The 25,836-nt window shown below is 37.7% G+C and overlaps 1 protein-coding gene across 1 annotated transcript in view; it reads left to right on the plus strand.

Moving 5' to 3' along the window:
• The window catches only part of RYR2 (ryanodine receptor 2), a 537,004-nt gene that overhangs the window by 58,213 nt on the left and 452,955 nt on the right, over window positions 1–25,836 (plus strand). The window contains exons 7-8 of the mRNA XM_088842508.1: window positions 8,925–9,024; window positions 9,728–9,824. Coding sequence (XP_088698634.1) covers window positions 8,925–9,024; window positions 9,728–9,824 — 197 coding nt within the window. The remainder of the gene's footprint in view (window positions 1–8,924; window positions 9,025–9,727; window positions 9,825–25,836) is intronic.

Here is a 25,836-nt window from a genome sequence, read left to right on the forward strand (position 1 = left end):
TTGCATGTGATTTTGAATTAATAAAGTAATTGGTACCCCTTGGCTCTTTGAGGCTTTAAGTAGAGTGGGTCTTGTGGGTCAAGTAAGTTTTTGCTAACCAACACAATTAATTCCAATTTTTGAAACATTGCTAGGAGGAAGGGTGTAGTTTTACTTGCTTTGAGGGAAGAAGTAATGAGGAAGTCAGGGAAGTGGTGAAACAAGGCCTCATGTAACTGGGAGGAACTATTAAATGAAGCAGCTAATAATGCAGAGCTAAAGGGAGGCCTGGAGCATCGCTCTCATTTTTTCTCTTAACCAGTATAGGTGGAAACAGTCACCACGCACATTCCTAGGACAATGCAAGTGTGCCAGCTTGTCAAATAAACTTCTGTTAAGGCCTTGCTGTGTGCCTGTGCTGTGTATGTGATGGTGATGTAGTTTGATCAGGAGGTAGACATTTCGAATTGTCGTTTTACTTGGAATCCAATAGCAGTAGTAAAAATAATTCATGCCTGCTTCTCAGTATATAAATTCTACACATATCTTATTTCTATTTGTGCATAACTATGCATGTTTTTGCTGTGTGACTTGTTCTTCCCGCTACAGAGCAGTTTGACAGGATGGCATCAGTATGCACAGGAGTAGAAAATTCAGAATCTCACTGAGGCCAGGGCTTTTAAGTGTCAATTCTACCACTAATCCCTGAATCACATAGTTCCATGAATTCCGGCTTCCTCATTGCAAAATGGTGACAGTTATCCCTAACACCACAGTTACTGCGATGAAGCAATGAGAGGATAAATTTGAACAGTCTTGGAATTAAAGACCACTATACAAACAATGGTAGTAATTGTAATGCATGAGGTTCCCCTTCTGTTACCTTGGAAAAGAAATGAATTCATTACTAATTACATTTACAGATCAAGCTACATTTTAGCCAGTTTATTTAAATTCCTTTTCTGATAACCCTTAAATTTTTTTTTTTTTGCCACACTGCCCTTCATGCAGGATCTTAGTTCCCCAATCGGGAATTAAATCTGCACTCCCTGCATACAAGGGTGGAGTCTCAACCACTGCACTGCCAGGATTGTCCCTCTGATAAACTTTTATATTCAGAAAGAGAAAGATACATATCGTATATTAATACATATATACGGAATCTAGAAAGATGGTACTAAAGAATTTATTTGCAGGGTTGCAGTGGAGAAACAGACATAGAAAACAGACTTATGGACATGGGGAGAGGGGAGGAGAGGGTGAGATGTATGGAGAGAGTAACATGGAAACTTACATTGCTGCTGCTAAGTCACTTCAGTCATGTCCGACTCCGTGAGACCCCATAGACAGCAGCTGACCAGGCTCCGCTGTCCCTGGGATTCCCCAGGCAAGAACACTGGAGTGGGTTGCCATTTCCTTCTCCAATGTGTGAAAATGAAGTCGCTCAGTCGTGTCCGACTAGTAGCGACCCCATGGACTGCAGCCCACCAGTCTCCTCTGTCCATGCGATTTTCTAGGCAAGAGTACTGGAGTGGCTTGCCATTGCCTTCTCCGGGAAACTTATATTACCATCAGTAAAATGGACAGCCAAGTGGAATTTGCTGTATGGCTCAGGAAACTCAAACAGGGGCTCTGTATCAACCTAGAGGGGCGGAATGGGGAGGGAGACGGGAGGGAGGTTCAAGAGGGAGGGGATGTATGTATACCTATGGCTGATTCATGTTGAGGTTTGACAAAAAACAACAAAATTCTGTAAAGCAATTATCCTTCAATTAAAAATTAGGTAAATTAAAAAACAAAAAACTACAGATAGTTGACCAAACAGATTGTTAAAATTTCAATTACTTTCATTTGGTGATGAAGTCAGTGATTTTAGTGATTATCTCTGTGGACCTCACATATAATAATAGAAACCACAGGAACAACCACATATTACACATGGTTTCTGCCCTTGAAAAAGTAGTGAAAAAACAGACCAAGCCCATGGAACTATAGGAGAATATCCTTAAGACAGTAGCTTAGTGTTTGGGGTAGAGATGCTGAGGGATGTTTGAATGGATTTAGGCATAATTAATTATTACCTTCCATTTCCACATGGGTGATTATAGTAACGATATAGTCTTATGGATTCAAGGACCACATGGTGCTTAGTTAGAATGATCTGGAGCAAGTGAAAGGGTGAAAAGTGAGGCAATAAAAGAGATTGGAATAAACAGTATGTGGAATAATCCACATACTGAACCTGAATAACTGAAAATGGATTGCATATATTCTCACATACACACACTTGTTTGTTAGTACAGAGCCCGATAAGCATGAGCTTGGGCCAATCACATAACCTCTTCAAACTCTCTCTTTCTTCATCTTCTGGATCCGGGTAATAGCTCCATTCACAGGGATATTAAGAGAATTGAATGCTTAATCCAGACAAGACTTCTAGCTCTACGACACATCTAAAAATTGTTATCAATATTTACCTGGGGGATTTGTACCTATTAAGAATAGTTAAAGGAACTTTAGATATTTAACCAGAAGAAGAGAAAGAGGGAAGGTGAGTAGTAAACAGATATGATGTAACAGTTGATTTTAAAGAAAGGTCTATCGTGTGTAAGCAAGAGTCATATGCTGAGAAGGTTCTGATATGGTTAAAAATTAGTTGAGAAATTTGAATGAAAACACAACAGTTATAACTAACTACTGAAAATAAACATTGTCAGTCATTGATTTTTTTTTTAAGTCATTGCTGTCAGTTGGCCTTTGATCTAATTTCCCTTCACTAACAGTGATTGTTAAGCTAAGGTTAAACTATCCAATTATTCACTTGCTGATCTAATCAAGGTTACATCTGTTGGGATGGTAAATTGATTGATAAGGACTGATTTTTCTCTCTCCTCTGTCTTTGGACAGAAGAGGGCACTGTGCTGGACTCCTGGAGCCCTAGGCTTCTCCTGGGGTGATCTGCCTTCTGCTTTAACTGTTGAACCTCTTTACAGGATTTCCTAGGAATAAAGGATCTTATCTCTAGAAAAGATAGTAAACCCATTATCCAAAATAATGGTTTTCCAAGCTTGCTGTTTCATATTTTAATATAAAAAATGATACCTTCTTCCTCTTTTCAGGAATATCCAAGGGGGGGGGATTCTTTTTTCCCATTGGAATGATTTATTTTTTAAAAAAAGAAGGCTTTAGCAAAGCAGCTTAAATTATAAGAGAACAATGCAATTTAAAAGAGAGGAAACATGATCAAATAGCTATTCAGTTCAGTTCAGTTGCTCAGTCGTGTCCGACTCTGCGACCCCGTGAATCACAGCACGCCAGGCCTCCCTGTCCATCACTAACTCCCGGAGTTCACTCAAACTCATGTCCACAGAGTCGGTGATGCCATCCAGCCATCTCATTCTCTGTCGTCCCCTTCTCCTCCTGCCCCCAATCTGTCCCAGCATCAGAGTCTTTTCCAGTGAGTCAACTCATCTCATGAGGTGGCCAAAGTATTGCAGTTTCAGCTTTAGCATCAGTCCTTCCAATGAACACCCAGGATTGATCTCCTTTAGAATGGACTGGTTGGATCTCCTTGCAGTCCAAGGGACTCTCAAGAGTCTTCTCCAACTGTGAATCTATTTCAAACTGAACAAAATAAAGCATGTAAAACAACTCTTACTTGTGTTAGAAAGATATAAAATCACCCTGGTATGCACATGAATTTTCAACCCAAGGATTGGATTGCTCTCATTTGAAACATTGATTTTTGAATAATTTTCTCTGTCACCTATAGAAACAGATTTTTTAAATTAATTAATTTATTTTTTATTGGAGGCAAATTATTTTACAATATTATATTGGTTGGTTTTGCCATACATTGACATGAATTCGCCCCGGGTGTACATAAGTTCCCCCTCCTGAACCCCCCTCCCACCTCCCTCCTCCCTTTATCCTCCCTCTGGGTCATTCCCGCACGCCAGCTCTGAGCATCCTATAACATGCATTGACCCTGAACTGGTGATTCATTTCACATATAACAACATACATGTTTCAATGCCATTCTCCCAAATCATCCCACCCTCACCCTCTCCCACAGAGTCCCAAAGACTGTTCTATACATCTGTGTCTCTATTGCTGTCTCGTGTATACAGGGTTATCATTTGCATCTTTCTAAATTCCATATATATGCGTTAGTATACTGTATTGGTGTTTTTCTTTCTGGCTTACTTCACTCTGTATAATAGGCTCCAGTTTCATCCACCTCATTAGTACTGATTCAAATGCCTTCTTTTTAATGGCTGAATAATACTCCATTGTGTATATGTACCAAAGCTTTCTTATCCATTCGTCTGCAGATGGACATCTAGGTTGCTTCCATGTCCTGGCTATTATAAACAGTGCTGCGATGAACATTGGAGTACATGTGTCTCTTTCAATTCTGGTTTCCTCGGTGTGTATGCCCAGGAGTGCGATTGCTGGATCATATGGAAGTTCTATTTCCAGTTTTTTGAGGAATCTCCACACTGGTCTCCATCGTGGCTGTACTAGTTTGCATTCCCACCAACAGTGTAAGAGGGTTCCCTTCTCTCCACATCCTCTCCAGCATTTATTGCATGTAGACTTTTGGATAGCAGCCATTCTGACTGGTGTGAAATGGTATCTCATTGTGGTTTTGATTTGCATTTCTCTGATTATGAGGGATGTTGAGCATTTTTTCATCTGTTTGTTAGCCATCCTTATGTCTTCTTTGGAGAAATGTCTGTTTAGTTCTTTGGCCCATTTTTTGATTGGGTCTTTTTAGAAACAGATTTTTTTAAAAAAATCCATGAAAATATTACCTAACAACTGTCTAAAAGTAAATTGGGAAAAGCAGAACCTCACAATTGAAAGAGTGATGAAAAATGCTTAAAAGAAAGCTATTCTAAGGCTCATAAAAATTTCCTTCTCTCATACCACACTCTTTATTTCTGATAAGAAATGCTAGGTGGTTTGATTGTATAAAAAGTACCTAAGCTGTCTCAAGTTGCATAAAAATATTGATAGCTAGAAAGACAGCAATCACCTTTTTTTTTTTTCCTCTGTGGCTCAGGTAATGAAAACATAGACTGTTAAAGAACCTCTATCTGTGTCTCTCATTTTTTTTTCTCAGAATTAAAAACATGAAGCCTGAAGGGTCATATATCTTGTTTACTTGTGTTCCTTGTCGCTGGAGGATCATTTTTCCAGAGTGTCACATCACTAGGGCCCAAGGGCCTGGCCCTTAATGAGCGAGAGATAAATGAGTGAATGAAAGCCTCAGATAAAAGTTGAATTTGGATATTCTTAAAAATTTTTGTGCTTTGGACCTTTTGGGCAGTCAGATATTCCTTGTCTCATTAGCTTTTAAAATGCATACAATATATACACTGGATTACAAAGGAAATGTAAAGTATCAAAGTGGAGTCCAGGTTGAGAACTCCTGGGAGGTGATTTATAGCATCTTCTCTAAGCCTGAGATTGTGTGCTTCTATCATATAAAGTCTTGTTACTCAAAGCATGCTTCTTGGATTAGTGACCTTGGTTGCCCACCCCCTCTCCCACTCCAGCTGGCCCCACCTCATGAATTCAAATTTGTCTTTTTAAAAAGATTTTTAATATAGACCATTTTCAAAGTCTTTATTGATTTTGTTACCGTATTGCTTCTGTTTTGTTTCGTCATGAGACATGTGGGATCGTAGCTCCCAGACCAGGAATCGAACCTGCACTCCCCTGCATTGGAAGGTGAAGTTTTAACCACTGAATTGCCTGGGAAATTCTTCCTTTTTTGGGCAAGTTCCTCAGATGATTCATGTGTCTGTGAGAACTCTAGAGTCACTAACCTGCGAATCAAGGTGACAGAAGGGAGCAGATGACTCTCCCAAGTCCCTCCAGGGCACGTGTGTACGTTTGAGAGCAGTTGCATGTTTCAGCCTGAGGCCAACTGTGCTTTCCCCCTTGGACATCTGTTTTTGCTAATCCTAGCAAAACACTAACACTCATCTTAGTGTTAGTTACTGAAACTGTTACTGCCTTCTGAATATTTAACATCACAGACCTGTGAATTCACAAACAGTGTGGTTCTCGTGCAGATTTCCCTTTCTTGGTGAACTGGCCAAATTAAATAGAGGCATCCAAAAGATTTATGCCTAGAGAATATTTCTTTGAGAAGAGTGGACATTATTTAGATAACTTTACATGGTGCGATATGCTCTTAAGGACATTTTTTTTTAAACTTTTTTCCAACAGGCTGACATTTTCCTTATTTTTATGCTTATATTTATTGTGTATCTTGGGCTTCCCTAGTAGCTCAGACGGTAAAGAACATGCCTGCAATGGAGGAGACCCTAGTTTGATCCCTGGGTTGGGAAGATCTCTTGGAGAAGGGAGTGTCTCCCCACTCCAGTATTCTTGCCTAGAGAATTCCATGGACAGACCATCGAGTAACAAAAAGAGTCAGACACAACTAAGCAACTAATACTTTCACGCTTAGATATGATTTGAAAATTACATTGTAGTACTCCTTCCTCCATTATTTTTTCATTGCAGTGGCTCCTTATTCTCAATAAGGTCCGTGATCTGGCAGCTGCCTTGTCTGCAGGCCTTTGTGTCACTCCGTTTATAAGTATATGCTGTATGCCCCAAAGCTGAAACTCTTTACTATGCTTAACATTCCTTTTTCTCTGCCTCTTTGCATCCTATTCCCTTATTAGAGCCAAGAGCGCCCCCCCCGCCGCCCCGCCTAAAAAAGCCCAGGCAACTTCCAACTATGAGGTTTCTGAAATATTAGGAATGAAAATCTCTGAACTAGGTTAGAAAAGTTTTGGTATTTTTTAGTATATTTACCCTTAGCACATTAACATTATGAATACAGATATCCAGATTCAATGTATGTGCAAACTTTTGGAGACGCATCTCTAAGTGTTTCAATATGAGGTTCAGGCCAAATGATCATCCTGGCTCCTGAAGTGCTTCATCCCACGTGGAACCCAGTCTGTCCTGTGGAAACGCCACCTGTCCTCAAGGCCCAGGACAATAGACTCAGTTCTGATTAGGCAGGTCCAAGTGGTCTCATCTCTCAGTTCCTGTAGCACTGTATTACAGTTCAGCTAATGTGTTCAAAATACCGACTCACAGTATTTTGTATATATATTTTACCTTTCTTTCTAGATTGCAATCACCCTCAGGGTGGGGAATTTGTTCTATTATTATTTAGCACAATGCTTTATGCATAGTATATTAAGTGAACCTGGATGAATGAACAAATCTATTATAATATGGCATGAACTTTCACTTGAATTCAAAAGTGAAAATATAAGCATTGATATTTTGAATCATCTTCTGGTGGTTTGATAAATTCCATACAGTTTTATGGAGGTTTTTTTTGTAAGTATTTTTCTATTATTTTGCTGTAATTCTAGATTTGGTCATTGAAATAAGAATGTTTATGAAATAATTTAAAATATAATCTTTAAAGTTTATGCTACTTTGATCTGAAAGGTCTGGTTGGCTTCTGCACTTACTTCTTTATTGATAACCCTTCTGGATGTGAGGAATACAGTTGTGAGCCTGTGACAGATAGCTTACAAGAGGGAGAAAGAAAAATACTCTAAAAGATAATGTTGTATGATGAAGGCTATGAAGGAAAATATATTTTTCTTGTTTGTGGAAGCAACTGACATGTGATTTCTTTGTAAACAGTTAAAGAATTTTAACATATCAGAGAAGAAATTAATTCAATAAAGGCATTTCAGCTGAAATTTTGCTTAGAGTGACAGGTTCAGGTGAATAGGAGGGTGTGGGGTGAGAGGTAAGAGCATGTTATTGCTGAATCTGATGCATTCACTCTTAATCTTACTGACTGAAAAAATTATTTTCTAGATAATCACATATATGCCAAATGTCACAAATTTCTTTGGTTTTGTTTTTAAGAGAAAGAAGTACCTATGTGTGCTGGTGACTTAGTGTTTTTTGTGTAAACATAATAAATATTTGTATATTTAGGCAGGAGAGACCTTTGGGTATTAAAAGAACCTGTGACATGTACCAGTGTGACTTTTCATGCTGTGGCTGCTCTTTATTTAACTAGGAGAGTCAGATTTCTGGAAAAGTTCTAGTGCAATTAAAATCTTTAAAAGCTTAAGCTGTTGTCAAAATTGGAAAATTTTGCAGGAATATTATAGGAATGTTGGTGGTGTTTACTGAGATTACTCTGAGAGAACAGGTGGTTGTTCCAGCAGCAGCCAGTTAATGGTTAATGAAATAAGCAAGGCATTTGGTTGTACTCATAATTTTGTTTTTCTTTACTTATCATTTCAGAGTTCATCAATTATGGCTCTTAAAGATGTAAAATATGACCATCTTTTAATACATTTGATTTTAAGCAGGGACATCTGAAATTTGAAATGAATGAATTTTGAAGGACATTCACTGTCCTGATTTTTGATATCTATTAGGAAGTATTGCCATCTAATGGCTATTATGTCAAATTGTAGATAAAGGTTCCTAAAGGACCCCATAAAACCAAGACATATCGGTTCTATAGGTTTCACCTACTTCACTGTCAAAGTGTTTCACCTAAAACACTGTCATGGTGTGATATGTAAAACCTTAATTGTCGTTTTAATAATAAGTGCCCTCTGGCTGTACAGTAATCCTTTACAACAGAATAGTCCATTTTCACAAATTTATTTTATTACTTTAATTTGTATGTTTTCCGATTAGTGACTTGAGTAGTAATGCTTAGAAGGAAGCTGAAAAATACCCAAAGTCAGATATAAACTCTTAACTTTCATTCTACTAGTCTATTCATTTTTGAGTGACAGGATTGAAACAGAGGTTCTCTGTGGACATTTCCAAATCTGCAGTGTGCAGTTAGAGTGGCGAGAAGTACTTGCATGTTAAGATTCAACCAGAGCCTGTAGTGATGCCTCGTTTTGCCTCTACTGCAGCACTTGTCTTACGGTAACGGCAGCTTGCACGTGGATGCTGCTTTCCAGCAGACCCTCTGGAGCGTGGCCCCAATCAGCTCAGGAAGTGAAGCAGCCCAAGGTAAAGACTCCACTTACATTAGGAGGCTGGTCCCTGTTACAGAGTTGAGAGTCATCTTTGGAATTGTGATAATGAGCAAATAAATTAGAGCTGTTTGTGTCAAAATATTCTGTAATGAAGATACATGACATTTAAGAAACTTATTTCAATTGCTACTTAAAAGTGAAGTTTGTATTAAGATTTAGCTTTCCTTATTTTTACGCTATTTTCAACTTTAGCTTGTTCTTGTGTGTGCTTTAAGTACTAGCTTTCCAGGGATTATTTTCTCCAGTTTTTGGCCTCAGGGTGTTGCTTGGTTAGGTTAACATCAAGATTTCTCATCTTCCAGGGTGTGTGACTTAGTGCTAGATCACCACAATGTTTGGGCATCAGGGTTTTCTCGGGATGTATCAGTTTGTTCTGATTATTCTCACTTAAGTTCAAATCTGAGCCTATTCAGGCTTGTGTGTTTAGTGGAGGCTTTTTATGAGGCTGAGGTCACGTATAGTAGTGGGAATATCCCTGACTGTGGGACTTGGAAACCCAGGGCTCAGGGTGGAAGGCAGGTGACCCCACCCATCTCTGCGATTTCAGTCCAGTACTTACTCCTTACCAGACTTGTGTGTCTCTGTCTATGAAACTAGGAGATCAGATCAGATGATCTGTTTAGTTTTTTATATCTGATAATGACAGTTCAAAAGTGACTGTGTTTTGATCCTTCTAGGGTATCTGATTGGTGGTGACGTCCTCAGGTTGCTTCATGGACACATGGATGAATGCCTCACTGTCCCTTCAGGAGAACACGGTGAAGAGCAGCGGAGGTTGGTACCTGGGCCCAACACTTTAAGCCTTGCATTCTCATGTTTTGATATAATTTTTATAAATTAAGGATATGTCTTTTCAGCTTGGTGCTCTGTGATGACCTAGACTAGTGAAATGAGGAGGGGGAGGGAGGCTCAAAAAGGAGGGAATATATGTATATTTATAGCTGATTCCGGAGAAGGCAATGGCAAGCCACTCCAGTACTCTTGCCTAGTGAATCCCATGGATGGAGGAGCCTGGTAGGCTGCGGTCCATGGGGTCGCTAAGGGTCAGACACGACTTGAGCGACTTCACTTTTCACTTTCACACATTGGAGAAGGAAATGGCAACCCACTCCAGTGTTCTTGCCTGGAGAATCCCAGGGATGGGGGAGCCTGGTGGGCTTCCGTCTATGGGGTCACACAGAGTCGGACACGACTGAAGTGACTTAGCAGCAGCAGCAGCAGCATAGCTGATTCACGTTGCTGTAGAGCAGAAACCAACCCAACATTCTAAGGCAATTATACTGCAATTTAAAAAATAAATGTTTTTGCAGTTTGCAAAACCTTGGCATAGACAAACTAGGGAGGAGGCTGAGGATGGAGTCTTAGAGAAGGCTGACACTTAGAACATGGACAGGCAAAGGAGAGTTTCTAGAAAGCCAGAATGGTAGTTAAGTGGAGAACCAGGGAAGTTATGGAGTCCAAAGAGGCTTGTTGGTGTGGATGTGTTCGATGCTATAATATAATCATAGAGACTTGGGATCAAAGAGACACTGTGCCGTAGTCTTTGGAGTCTTAATTTCTGATTTGTTAAATCAAACACTTAAGCCAAGTGCTTTTTTGAGCCCTTCTACTGTTTGTACAGTTACTCTAGAGATTTGGGATGTGGAATTAGACAGACCTAGGTATGGGCCTCTCCTCTGCCCCTTACGAGTTGTGTGACTCATGAACATGACTAAATTTCTTTAAACATTATTTTTCTTCTCTATAAAACTCAGTTTAAATATTAACTGCTACTTCATGGGATGGTTGTGAAGGTTCAATAGGAAGATGCACATAAAATCTTGATGCATATTAAGAGATCAACAAATGTATTATTGCTTTTGTTGTTACTGTTATCACTATTCTTTGGAAGAACAGCATTTAGTCAGATATGGAAGCATTTGAGGGACCCTGGGTATGCCGATAAAAGAATGGTAGAGCGTAGATTTTAGAGAAAGAGAAGCTAAACTATATCAAAGAAAATCCTCTATTGTTTTGAACTGAATGTGGTAGGTTTGTGGTGGAGAAGGACCCCTCTTTCTTGATCAACTTTAGAACCCAGGAATGGATGAGTGTAGTTTCTGTTTTAATTCTCATTTTCAAATGAGAATATTCAGCATCAGAAACATCCCAGATTTCCCGGACTAAGCTCACTGGCAGTGACTTCAGTTTTTCACCTCTCCTGGATATTAGAGAATTTTTTTTTTTTAATAGCATTTCACAGTTAGGTCAAACCCATGCCCCCTGCAGTGAAAGCACAGAGTCCTAGCTCCTGGACCACCAGGAATTTCAGAGAATCTGTATGTTAAAGAGGTGTTCTATGAAACATGATACTTATAGAGCAGATTTCCTGCTAACTCATTTTTTGGGAGGAGGGAGTCCTTTTTTTAAAAATTATTATTTTATATTGGAATATAGTTGATTTACAGTGTCATGTTAGTTTTCAGGTTTGGACCAAAGTGATTCAGTTGTGCATATGTATCTATCTATCCTTTTTCAGATTCTTTTCCCATGTAGGTTATTGCAGAGTATTGAGTAGAGTTGCCTATGCTACACAGTAGGTCCTTGTTGATTATTTTATATCGTGTATGTGTTCATCTCAACCTTTTAATTTGTCTGTCCCCCCTCCACCTTTTCCCTTTGGTAACCATAAGTTTATTTTGTGAGTCTGTTTTTGTTTTGTAAATAACTTCAATTGTATCATTTTTTTAGATTCCATATATAAGGGATATCATATTAAATTTGTCTTTCTCTGTCTGACTTAGTTCACTTAGCATGATAATGTCTCCTGCTAATTCTTTAAATTGTTGGTTATTAATCATTTCTGAGAAAACTTGGGGAAATGTCAGAGATATTTTGATGGTGTTCTGGGTCCAATTTTCCATTGCATCCTTATTGAAGACTACTCCCCCATCCTGATATTATTCTTTTTTAAATTTCTTATTTAAGTATAGTTGATGTACAGTGTTGTGCCGATCTTTCTGTAAGAATGTGACTTGGTAATATACATATAACTTTTTGTATACATAAATGCATATTCTTTTCTATATTCTTTTCCATTATATTTTATCATACGATATTCAATATAGTTTCCTGTGGTGTATACAGTAGGACCTTGTTGTTTATCCATTCTAAATGTACTTCCAGTATTATTCTTGATTTAATGTTGATTATTTCTGTTTTGAATTAATCTCAACATGCATTCAGATCAACATATTGCTCTCTTTAGGTAGTGATGTCAGTAAGAACACATTTCTAATGCCCCTTGTACAGTGTGTTTACATGGGTAAAATTAAATGAAAATGGATATCAAGTCATGAATTGAGGGAGAAAATAAGTCAGAAATAGGCAGCAGGAGCATGAGGGATCTTGCTTACGAAGGAGGGTTACCTATATCTTGATTACACAGTGAAATTGAGCAATTAGTTGCAAATAATTATAAAAGAAGTCCTTTAATTTTATGTTTACAGAGCACTGTTTTCATTCCCATCTTAATATCATTGTTTAGAAATGTCTTTCTCTCCCTCTATCCTTACCGTAAGTCAATTTCAATGTCTTACAGAATGAGGGGACGACAAAGGAAAGCACAGCCAGGAGACAACTTTTCTTTAATTGGTAGGACTCTGTATGAGAAACACATAGTGACAACCTAAAAATATATTTTGATTCATTTTTTAAAAAGAAGTAAATATTGACTTTTGGACAGCAATGTGAGAGTTGGAGAAGTTCCAGGGAAATATGTAGACCTTTCTTTTAACTCATAACTCTTATAGCCAGGCTATACACAATTATGTGTATGAAACTATATGTATACACAGTATGAAAAGGCAAAAAGATATGACACTGAGAGATGAACTCTCCAAGTCGGTAGGTGCTCAATATGCAACTGGAGAAGAGTAGAGAAATAACTCCAGAAAGAATGAAGAGACAAAACCAAAACGAAAACAACACGCAGTTGTGGATGTGACTGGTGATGGAAGTAAAGTCTGATGCTGTAAAGAACAATACTGCATAGGAACCTGGAATGTTAGGTCCATGGATCAAGGTAAATAGGAAGTGGTCAAACAAGAGATGGCAAGAGTAAACATCAACATTTTAGGAATCACTGAACTAAAATGGACTGGAATGGGTGAATTTAACTCAGTTGACCGTTAAATATACTACTGTGGGCAGGAATTCCTTAGAAGAAATGGAGTAGCCCTCGTAGTCAACAAAAGAGTCTAAAATGTGGTACTTGGGTGCAGTCTCAAAAATGACAGAACGATCTCTGTTCATTTCCAAGGCAAACCATTCAGTATCACAGTAGTCCAAATCTATCCTGAAACCAGTAATGCTGAAGAAGCTGAAATTGAACTTTTCTATGAAGGTTCTATGAAGACTTACAAGACCTTCTAGAACTAACACCAAAAAAAGAGTCCTTTTCATTATAGGGGACTGGAATGAAAAAGGAAGTTAAGAGGTACCTGGAGTAACAGGCAAATTTAGCCTTGGAGTACAAAATGAAGCAGGGCAAAGGCTAACAGAGTTTTGCCAAGAGAATGCACTGGTCATAGCAAACACCTTTTCCAACAGCACAAGAGAAGACTCTACACATGGACATCACCAGATGGTCAATTCCGAAATCAGATTAGTTATATTCTTTGCATCCAAAGATGGAGAAGCTCTATAGAGTCAGCAAAAACAAGACTGGGAGCTGACATGAACTCCTTATTGCCAAACTCAGAATTAAATTGAAGAAAGTGGGGAATTCCACTAGACCACTCAAGTATGACCTAAATCAAATCCCTTATGATTATACAGTGGAAATGATAAGTAGATTCAAAAGATTAGATCTGATGGACAGAGTCACTGAAGAACTATGGTTGGAAGTTCGTGACATTGTTCAGGAGGCAGTGATCAAGACCATCCCCAAGAAAAATGCAAAAAAGACAAAATGGCTGTCTGAGGAGGACTTACAAATAGCTGAGGAAAAAAGAGACACTAAAGGCAACAGAGACAAGGAAAGATATACCCACTTGACTGCACAGTTCCAAAGAATAGCAAGGAGAGATAAGAAAACCTTCCTCAGCGATTAATGCAAAGAAATAGAGGGAAAAATAGAATGGGAAAGACTAGAGATCTCTTCAAGAAATTTAGAGATACCAAGGGAACATTTCATGCAAAGATGGGCTCAGTAAAGGACAGAAATGGTATGGACCTAACAGAAGCTGAAGACATTAAGAAGAGGTGGCAAGAATACACAGAAGAACTGTACAAAAAAGATCTTCACGATCAAGATAATCATGATGGTGTGATCACTCACCTGGAGCCAGACCTTTTGGAATGTGAAGTCAAGTGGGCTGTAGAGAGCATCACTACGAACAAAGCTAGTGGAGGTGATGGAATTCCAATTGAGCTATTTCAAATCCTGAAAGATGATGCTGTGAAAGTGCTGCACTCAATATGCCAGCAAATTTGGAAAACTCAGCAGTGGCCACAGGACTGGAAAAGGTCAGTTTTCATTCCAATTCCAAAGAAAGGCCATGCCAAAGAGTGCTCAAATTACCGCACAATTGCACTCATGTCACACACTAGCAAAGTCATGCTCAAAATTCTCCAAGCCAGGCTTTACCAGCACATGATTCTTGAACATCCAGGTGTTCAAGCTGGATCTAGAAAGGGCAGAGGAACCAGAGATCAAATTGGCAACATCTGCTCTATCATCGAAAAAGCAAGAGAGTTCCAGAAAAACATCTATTTCTGCTTTATTGATTACACTAAAACCTTTGTGTATATCACAACAAACTGTGGAAAATTCAAGAGATGGGAATACCAGATCACCTTACCTGCCTCATGAGAAATCTGTATGCAAATCAAGCAGGAATAGTTAGAAGTGGACATGGAACAGTGGACTGGTTCCAAGTTGGGAAAGGAGTATAGGAAGGTTGTATATTGTTACCCTGCTTGTTTAACTTCTATGCAGACTACATCATGGGAAATGCTGCCCTGGATGAAACACAAGCTGGAATCAAGATTGCCGGGATAAATATCAATCACCTCAGATATGCAAATGACACCGCTGTTATGGCTGAAAGTGAAGAAGAACTAAAGAGCCTCTTGATGAAAGTGAAAGAGGAGAGTGAAAAGCTGGCTTAAAACTAAACATTCAAGAAACTAAGATCATTTTCACCTAGTCCCATCACTCATGGCAACTAAATGGGGAAACAGTGGAATCAGTGACAGACTGTTTTTTTGAGGTCCAAAATCACTGCAGATGGTTGCTGCAGCCATGAAATTAAAATTTCTTGAGAATTTTTCAGAAAGATATATGGCTTTAAAACTACCAGTATCCAACTTGTCTGAACAACAGTAAGAGTCATAAAAGTCATAAAAGTATCATCAATGAGAGTTGTGAGCAGTCAGGTAAAAGGGAGAAATGCAATGAAGATTAACTGTAATTTCTTAGTTCTTCAAACTCTTCAAATAGTGAAATAGAATAAATTAAGGATGAACAAGTTCTGGTGCTTGGCAAGAGATTTGTCAGATGCAACACAGTTTTTAATTATTGCTTTTAAAATAAGATTTCATTCTTGAGGACTGAAATTTGATTGCCAGTTTTTATTTCAAGCATGAAATCTTTTACATGAGGATATTTTCTATTCTAGATTCTGTTTCTGGATTGTACCTTATTTACTTCTGTCCATTTTTTATGTGAATATAATAAAATATCAACAAAACCATTTCTTTTACATGCACACACTTTTACTAATGGATTAAATCTGCACTCTCTGAATTATGTCATACTTTTAAATGAATAAATTTTAAAAGGGATCAGTTAGAATATTATTCAGAATTATTGTTCTGTATTTCTAATGTGCAAACCATTGTTAGGGGAACATTTTTTTTGAAAAGTATTATTGATATGTTAAAACATGTTTTACCACATAACTCATAAGTAGTTTTATTCACTCAATAAAAATTTGTGGAAACACTGCCATGTTCTAGGTGCTGGGGTTATAATAGTATCTAAAAAGATACCAAGTCTCTTTTTTCAAGGAGTTTACATCCTAGTGGGGATATTTGACAGTCAAAGCTTGAAATGTTTGCCTATAAATGCACACACATGTACATGCATGCATAGATAAAGTACACCCAGTGATGTGTGTGTGTCTTGGGGTTGAGGGGAGAGAGAGGGAGGGAGAAAGAGAGGTTGTCCTGTTTCCATCTTACCAGGTGTCACTGTTGGCATGTAATACTTGCTCTGTCCTGTTTCTTGCTTTCAAATGCAGAACTGTTAAGTCATTGTTTCTGACAGTGTCTAGAGATAAATGCTATATTAGCTTTCCAGAAGTGACTCAGCAGGCAAAAGCCTTGCTGTATGTATACATGAGAATATTTTTACATTCATGCCCCTTTTAATATTATGACCTAATGAGCATTACTTGGTAAATAATTGATAAGGCATGAGATGGGTGTGATCTAATGAATTAAATGTCTCTCTGGCTTAGCAGAAGATGCATGGTTTATATCTGAGTACACAATTGGATGATTAATATCCTGCAGGTGTGTATGCCCTCAGTCACTACCTTGGAGCAAACTTCCAAAGCTGCTCTGTTTTGCTCCAAAATGGTCAGGTTATCACACAAGAACTTTCCCTTCTTCTCTTCTCCTTCATGTCCTGTGCATACCTCTTTAGCCTGGGTCTGGGAATAAGGTTTGTCAAACAGTTTTACTAGAAGAGTAAGCACATGAAGGAGAGCTATTCTTGATTCCTTGTCTCTTCTCCCTGGAAAGAACTTCAGTCTTTCAACTAAACTTACTCTCTGATGATTGCAGAAAGCAACCTGATCTTGCTTTGGCCTGTCATCCTTTAAGAGCCTGACTTGTTCTAGAGTCAAACTCTCAGAGAAATGACTGGGCTAGAAGACAGTATTTACAAAAAGATGGGTTTTGGTATTTCCCTGGTAGACCAGTGGTTAAGACTTGGCTTCAAATGCAGGGGTCATGGGTTCTATCCCTTGTCAGGGGCTAAGATCCCACAGGCTGCAGAGCACCAAAAAAAGAATTTTTTTTAAAAATTCTTTAAAATAATTAAAAATACAGACTTTGAAGGCAAAGGATTGAAAATATAAAAACTGGAGCCATTCAGTTTCAGTAAAAATTAAAAGGCAATTGAGGTGTTTTCACTGAAAGTGAATTGCAAGAGACAATAGATTAAACATCAACATTGAGAAAAAAAGAGAAATCTCCCAGTTATTTTCTCAGTGAAAATTTAAGACCATTTTCACTGGATCAAATTTAGTTTTTTAACTTAATTCAGGTGTAAGCAATATCTTCCAGGAAGAAAAGAAAAGATAAGCTTCCTCTTCTTTTTAGTTTCCACGACTTTGTGGTTGTATTTTATTCTGTATAGACTGAAAAGTAAAAGCGGTGGCATGTATTTTGTTGTTTTCCTGCTCCAGTTGTATTTATATGATCCTTTTAATATGGAATCAGAGTGTAAGGATGTTATCATTTTTAATCCACAATAATTCATTTACATTTTATATAGATGTGTTATCTCAAAACATGACCTTTCTGCTTGTGAAACAACTTCAATAGAAATCTCACAAACTCAGCCCTGAGTAAATATGCAATAATTCTTTAAGTGCTGTGTAGGCATATACTTCTTGATTTCTCTGTTAGATGAAGAGATTCTTGACAGCTTGGCTTAGCACCTGCCTGGGGCTGAGCTGATCAGCCAAACACTCTCATGTGCACATACATAGTAGATGGAGTCCAAGCAGAAATTCTATTGAGGAAATATGTAATAATCTTTTAATAATAGCTCTGTCTTTCAGTCACCTTAACTCAACTCATTTAATGTTTATTGAGGCTTTGTAGGTTCTAGGCATTTGGTGTGTGTGTGCTGACTATAAAAATGAGGTTGTAGAAGATTGTAGAAAATATGTCTTTTTAAAATTTTTTCAGGCAAGGCCTTTTTTTTTTAACTTTCTAATATCATTTTATTGAATTAGTAGTGTCCATACAGCCAATTATGTTTAACATTAGAAGTTATGTACATATCTGTGCTCTATACTTTTATTTCTTATTGACTATAAGACTCTGACAAACAGATTTCTTAGAAAACAAAATTTTTTGAATAGACGAGTTTTCTAGATTTTGGCTTTTGGTGCCTCTGCTGTAGCAGGAGGGAAGAAGAAGTAACAATTTCCCTTGTTTGCTTCACTGGGGGAGAGGGGGTCGGGCTTATTCCTTACAGGGGGTGAGGGTAGATGTATGTCCAGGGCTCAGATCAAAAGAGGGTGGCTGAAGTTGGAAAATATATCTTACTATTTTACCCACTGAGGAAGCTCAGACAAGGAGGAATCTTTGTTGCCCTTGATTTTAAGGTGATACTTTTGTTAGCCTGTGAGTTAATAAAGCAAGCTTTTCTTCCCAATAATTACTTTGAAACTGCCATTCAAATAGTGTCAGCTCTCAGTGGAAATTTTGTGTGAGTGATTTGTCTGTTTTTCAAGGATTCATAGGTGAATCCTCAGTATCTAGGGTCTGGTAGTACATTACTACACAGAACTAAATTTGGTTGAAGTTGTATTGGTAGTAGAGTTGTGTTGTCTTTAACTGCCCCAAATAAGTGCTCTGAGTCACATACTGCCTTTTATTATCCTTACTGGTGTGTGTGTTCATCTCTTCTGTTTAGTTTTCATCCAGGATTGGATTATTCATTCTTTACCCTTTTATATAGTTATGTGTATATGGGAGTCTGCACACAAGTGCTGATGATCTTGTATTTGTGAAAGTAAAATTGGAGAAAAAAAGTCACGCACTTTCTTGTAGGTTGTTTAAGAAGAGCAGACGAATACCTGCATTGAGAACCACTCTGATTAACTCAGGAGGGTTTGACGCCCTCATTTGTATGATTTTGGTGACGCCTAAAAGATGATTCAGTTCAGTCCAGTCGCTCAGTCATGTCTGACTCTTTGCGACCCCATGAATCACAGCATGCCAGGCCTCCCTGTCCATCACCAACTCCCGGAGTTCACTCAAACTCATGTCCATCGAGTCGGTGATGCCATCCAGCCATCTCATTCTCTGTCGTCCCCTTCTCCTCCTACCCCCAATCCTTCCCAGCATCAGAGTCTTTTCCAGTGAGTCAGCTCTTCATGAGGTGGCCAAAGTATTGGAGTTTCAGTTTCAGCATCAGTCCTTCCAATGAACACCCAGGACTAATCTCCTTTAGAATGGACTGATTGGATCTCCTTGCAGTCCAAGGGACTCTCAAGGGTCTTCTCCAACACCACAGTTCAAAAGCATCAGTTTTTCAGTGATCAGCTTTCTTCACAGTCCAACTCTCACATCTATACATGACCACTGGAAAAACCATATCCTTGACTAGACGGACCTTTGTTGGCAAAATAATATCTCTGCTTTTTAATATGCTATCTAGGTTGGTCATAACTTTCCTTCCAAGGAGTAAGTGTCTTTTAATTTCAATCAGCATCCACAGTGATTTTGGAGCCCCCAAAAATAAAGTCTGACACTGTTTCCACTGTTTCCCCATCTATTTCCCATGAAGTGATGGGACCAGATGCCATGATCTTTGTTTTCTGAATGTTGAGCTTCAAACCAACCATCTCACTCTCCTCTTTCACTTTCATCAAGAGGCTTTTTAGTTCCTCTTCACTTTTTTCCATAAAGGTGGTGTTATCTGCATATCTGAGGTTATTGATATTTTTCCCGGCAGTTTATTATCCACTTGCAGTTCCAGGAGGGGAAGAAACGCCATCATAACTGAACTAACGTACCAACCTGAGTGAATAGAACACTATTTTTAGGACAGTGAGTCCCACATCCTTGGCTCAGGGGAAGCATCTTAACTTCACATCACTCTGCAGGGAAGAATCCCTGTTCCTGTAGCATGAATCTGAGCCTTAAAGACAGTGATTAAAAAAAGAAAATAGTGGGTTTGTTTGTGGGTATTTTGACAATCTTATGTATCTTATAAGAGCTTCTTTAGAGAAAATTCATATACTTGCCAACATGGAGAAGTTTTGGCTGTGAGGTAATTTTTGTGATGTTAATTTCTGTTTTCTCCTGGTACTTTCTCTATTATTTTTCCTCACTGAAGCAACTAGCAGTCCCAGTGCACTTTTCTTCTCAGGGAAGATTTGAGAGTTGGCCGAAAGCTTAAGTTTTCTACAAGGTAGTACCCTTCCTTACTTTTATTCCCTAAAGACTAAATCCAAAGAAGTCATTATGCTTAGTGTCTTACCCAAGAGGGAGAACAGAAAAAGAATGGAAGAAGGGATTTTTCCCTAGACTTAAGACACTCAGATGAAGCAAATGGATACCCATATGCCCACACCCAAAATGAACCACAGTCTAAACCTCACACTTTATAGTAAATCTAATTAAAATGGATCATGGGCATAAATGTAAAACATAGACCATTTAGGAAAAAATCTTGTACATGTTTTGTTAGATATATACCTAAGTAATGTACATTTTCTTTTTGGTTGATATATAAATGTCTTGTGTTTTAATTTTAAATTCCTGTTGTTCATCACTGGTGTGTAAGAAGTCCAGTTTGTGCCTTAATTTTGTATCCTGCAGCTTTCCTATAATTGCTGCTTAGTTCCAGGAGTTTTATTTTTTGTTGTTGATTCTCTAGAATTTTCTACGTAGACAATCATGACATCTAATAACAAAAACAGTTTAAAATTTTCTTTTTCAATCCACATACCTTTTCTTTCCTTTTCTTCTCTTATTGCATTAACTGGAACTTCTAGTACAGTGCAGAAAAGGAATGATAAGAGGGGAAATTCTTACCTTGCTCTTGATCTTAGGAGGGAAAGCATCTAGTTTCTTGCCATTAAGTAAGATGTTAATTGTAGGTAATCTTTATCAAGTTGAGGAAGTTCCCTTCTATTCCTAGTTGACAGAGATTTCATTGTGAATGGATGTTGGATTCTTTCAAATTCCTTTTGCGTTTGCTCATGTAACTATATTGTTTTTTATTCTTTAGTCTGTGGCTGTGATGGATTGTATGAATATTCAATGATATTTTAAATTTATAAACTTGTGTGTAAAAAGGGAGAAAAGCAATCATTTTTGCTACATACTTATATTAAAGCAGTACATTTCTTTGAGATAAAACATAGTGGTAGTTCCTGTGGATACCAACTGTGTCTTTTAAAATCTATTTTGTTAGCATTAAAAAAATAATTTTTTAAAAACAAGTTAATTCTGTGGTCTGTCATTCATTTACTGAACATTGAGTGAGTGAGTGAAGTGAGTGAAGTCGCTCAGTCGTGTCCGACTCTTTGCGACCCTGTGGACTGTAGCCTACCAGCCATCCATGGGATTCTCCAGGCAAGAGTATTGGAGTGGGTTGCCATTTCCTTCTCCAGGGGATCACTGAACATTAAGTTTGGAAAAATAAAGAATTCTGCTATTTGTTCTTAATGTCCTGCATTGTGGTAACTAAAATGCAATGAAAATGACTTTTTTTATCTGTACTAAATTCTACGTAAACATATCATAAACAGTTGAAATGGCAAGGCAATCTTCAGAAGTCAGTAAACTGCTCTTCTCTATTTTTAATTTGTGTAACTGATTCAGTATCAAAATTGAATGTGACTGAGTAAATTTCCTTTTATTATTTTTTTGTTCTTCTTTTGTTGTTCAGGATTTGTTATACACTCCAGCCTCTATTAAGACAAAAATAAAACCAAAATGTGTTCAAAAATAGAACTCTAATAGCAACATTTCTTATCCCCATGCTTTAAGGTCATATGGTAAACGTTAAGAAAAAAGTTCAGTTGGAAGAAAAAAGGTGATGTCTGTGGTATTGCAGTAATAATTGACTATAAGCTGTTCAGTGTTAAAATAATATACTAAATTTAGGGCTTCCCTGTGTTGAAGAAACAAAAGTAAATTGAAAACAACCTAACTGCTTTTTTTGTAATTCAGGCTGAAGATAGTACTGTTGCTCATGCTTTACTGATCAAACAAATTTTTAGGGGGATAATTCAAGTGCTCTGAAACACTATGAATTTATCCATCATTATCATGGAGAGGAAAGAAGGAATCCCTTGCAATGTGGATATTATTTCCAGATTTAGAAATAGATTAATTGCATTTTCTTTCAGTTATTGTGCTGTTTAATTTTATGTGGAAAATTCTGAAAGAGATGGGAAAATCAGATCACCTGACCTGGCTCTTGAGAAATCTATTTGCAGGTCAGGAAGCAACAGTTAAAACTGGACATGGAATTACAGACTGGTTCCAAATAGGAAAAGGATTATGTCAGGGCTGTATATTGTCACCCTGCTTATTTAAATTATATGCAGACTACATCATGAGAAATGCTGAGCTGGATGAAGCCCAAGCTGGAATTAAGATTGCCGGGATAAATATCAATAACCTCAGATATGCAAATGACACACCTCTTATGGCAGAAAGTAAAGAAGAACTAAAGAGCCTCTTGATGAAAGTGAAAAAGGAGAGTGAAAAAGTTGGCTTAAAGCTCAACATTCAGAAAACAAAGATCATGGCACCTGATCCTATCACTTCATGGGAAATGGAGAAACAGTGGAAACAGTGGCAGACTTTATTTTGGGGGGACTCCAAAATCACTGCAGATGATGACTGTAGCCATGAAATTAAAAGATAATTACTACTTGGAAGAAAAGTTATGACCAACGTAGACAGCATATTAAAAAGTAGAGACATTACTTTGTCAACAAAAGTCCATCTAGTCGAGGCTGTTGTTTTTCCAGTAGTCATGTATGGATGTAAGAGTTGGATTATAAAGAAAGCTGAGCACCGAAGAATTGATGCTTTTGAACTGTGATGTTGGCGAAGACTCTTGAGAGTCCCTTGGACTGCAAGAAGATTCAACTGCTGCTGCTGCTGCTAAGTCACTTCAGTCGTGTCCGACTCTGTGTGACCCCTTAGATGGCAGCCCACCAGGCTCCGCCATCCCTGGGATTCTCCAGGCAAGAACACTGGAGTGGGTTGCCATTTCCTTCTCCAATGTGTGAAAGTGAAAAGTGAAAGTGAAGTTGCTCAGTCTTGTCCGACTAGTAGCGACCCCATGGACTCTAGCCCACCAGTCTCCTCTGTCCATGGGATTTTCCAGGCAAGAGTACTGGAGTGGCTTGCCATTGTCTTCTCCGGAAGATTCAACTAGTCCATCCTAAAAGAAATCAGTCCTGGGTGTCATTGGAAGGACTGATGTTGAAGCTGAACCTCCAATACTTTGGCCACCTGATGTGAAGAGCTGACTTATTTGAAAAGACTCTGATGTTGGGAAAGATTGAAGTCAGGAGGAGAAGGGGATGACACAAGATGAGATGGTTGGATGGCATCAGTGACTCAGTGGACGTGAGTTTGAGTAAACTCCGGGAGTTGGTGATGGACATGGAGGCCTGGCATGCTGCAGTCCATGGCATTGCAAAGAGTCGGACACGACTGAGCAACTGAACTGAATTTTATGTGTCAACTTGAGTGGGTCACCAAGTACCTAAATATTTGATTAAAGTATTTGATCAAATTATTCTGGGTGTTTCATGTGAGTGTTTTTTGATGAATTTAACATTAAAATTTACAGAAGAGTAAAATTGCCTTCCCTTACGTGGGGAGTCCTAATCTAATCAGATAAAGACCTGAATAGAACAGAAGGGCTGAATCCTCATGAATCAGAGGGAACTCTCTCTGCTTACTGTCTTTGAGCTGAGACATCAATATTATCCTCCCTTTGAACTGAACTGATAACTGAACCTGTGATCTTTGCTTTAGGACTACGCCATTGGCTTTGCTGGTTCTCAGACATGGACTGGAACTTAAATCATCAGCTCTCCTGGGTCTCCAACATATCTTAAAACTTGTCAGCCTCCATAATTGCATGAACAGTCTTCCTATAGTAAACTCTTTATATAATATTATATGTATATATAGGTACATATATATATACACACATACATACATATATGCATACGTATATACATATGGGCATATATATATATGAATAATTCTATTTCTTTGAAGAATCCTGACTAAAACAATTATGAAAAGCTTTAGACCTTGAATTTCTTCTAGCTGCCTCTCTCTGAGATTAAAATTAACAATAATACGGGTATGATCTTTTTAATTGGAGTCAGCAAACTCTAACTTCTGGCTTAAATCTAGCCCACTACTTGTTTTTCTAAATAAAGTTTTATTGGGACATAGACCTGCCCATAGACCTGCTCTGAAACACTGTGAATTTATCTGTTATTATCTTGGAGAGGAAAATAGGAATCTCTTGCAATGTGGATATTATTTACAGATTGAGAAATATAGATAGATAAATTGAATTTTCTCTGAATTAGTTACTGTGATGTTTAATTTTATGTGTCAACTTGCGTGGGTCACCAAGTACGCAAATATTTGATAAAACTATTTAATCAAATTATTCCGGGTGTTTCTAGTTTCTCTTCAGAAGGGAAGGGTCTCTTTACAGCCTTGAATCTTTTATTAACAGTGTGTTTTATTATTCTGTGCTGAAGCCCACTAATTGGAATTGTGTATCCTGTAAAATTTTGGTACAAATCAGTTCAGTTCAGTTCAGTCGCTGATAAATGCCGAACTGTCAGGCTGTGGGGTCTTTGTAAGGACTTGTGCTTTTATCTGTATGCTAATGTTAGATTTTTCTGGGGCTCAGACTCTGAAGATGAGCTGTCCTGACTGTCAAAGTGCCTGCTTTTTGCTGAGAAATAAGTGGTTTGACGTCTGAAATAAGGCTTAAAGAGTTTTCCATAGCTGAAAATACAAAACTAGCTTGCTACTTTCATTCAGTGAACAATATTATAACACTTAGGAGAAGTGGAATTGATGATAGGAATAATTTGTCCTTATTAAAAGAATAACTTTAAAGGACTTCTTTAGGCAGTTTTATGTGATCAGCCTAAAATATGAGTTCATTAATGATGTGTGTTATATTGGAGGATGATGTTTTATATAGGCCATAATTTACAGCCTGAATCCTGGGATTTTTTAAAGTATTGTTGAACAAGGCAATTATTGGTTAACAGGTGTGCATATTTTTAAAATTCCTTTTCAGTGAAATTTCAGTGATTTCTGATTTATGAAGTACAAGACTCTAAAAAATTTCATTACAAATAATGTCATTGTCCTGTAGTTTTAACACACTTTTTTCTCTTTAGCTGTAACATTGTTGTGGTTCATTAGTTCAATAGAGTTAGTGAACAGAAAGCTGCATACATGCTTTTGCATTCTCTAATCTCTTCAGACAGTTCTTTGGTTTGTTGGATTTTATTATTTCTTCAATATTAAAGATTGTTGGCTACAATCTCTAAAAGTTTACCTGTGCATTATAAATGTTATGAAGTTTTCTTTTATTAATTGTATTCTAGTTAGGGTATAATTTCTATTTCCTCTTTTACCTATAAGTAATTTAGGAGAGTTTCTTACTTTTCTGAATTATGGTTTTATTCATCATTTTAGTATTTATTCCCAAATTTTATTTGTTATGATCAGAAAATATGTGAGTAAATAGCTACACTTAAAAAAATCTTATAAAATTTTCTTTATGGCCAAGTATGAGATCTTTATTAAAAGTCTTGGAGAAACAAACACAATATTGTAAAGCTATTGTCCTCCAAATAGAAACAAATTTTAAAAAATGTACATTTGTGTGTGTCTATCACTATGTACAATATATATTGTACACAAATGCACGTGAATACACATCTATATTTTGTCACTACATTACCTTTCAAGT

This window comes from Moschus berezovskii, chromosome 12 (genome assembly GCF_049115385.1).
Source record: "Moschus berezovskii isolate FMDL1 chromosome 12, NW_MosBer_1.0, whole genome shotgun sequence".
NCBI classification, from domain to species: Eukaryota; Metazoa; Chordata; class Mammalia; order Artiodactyla; family Moschidae; genus Moschus; species Moschus berezovskii.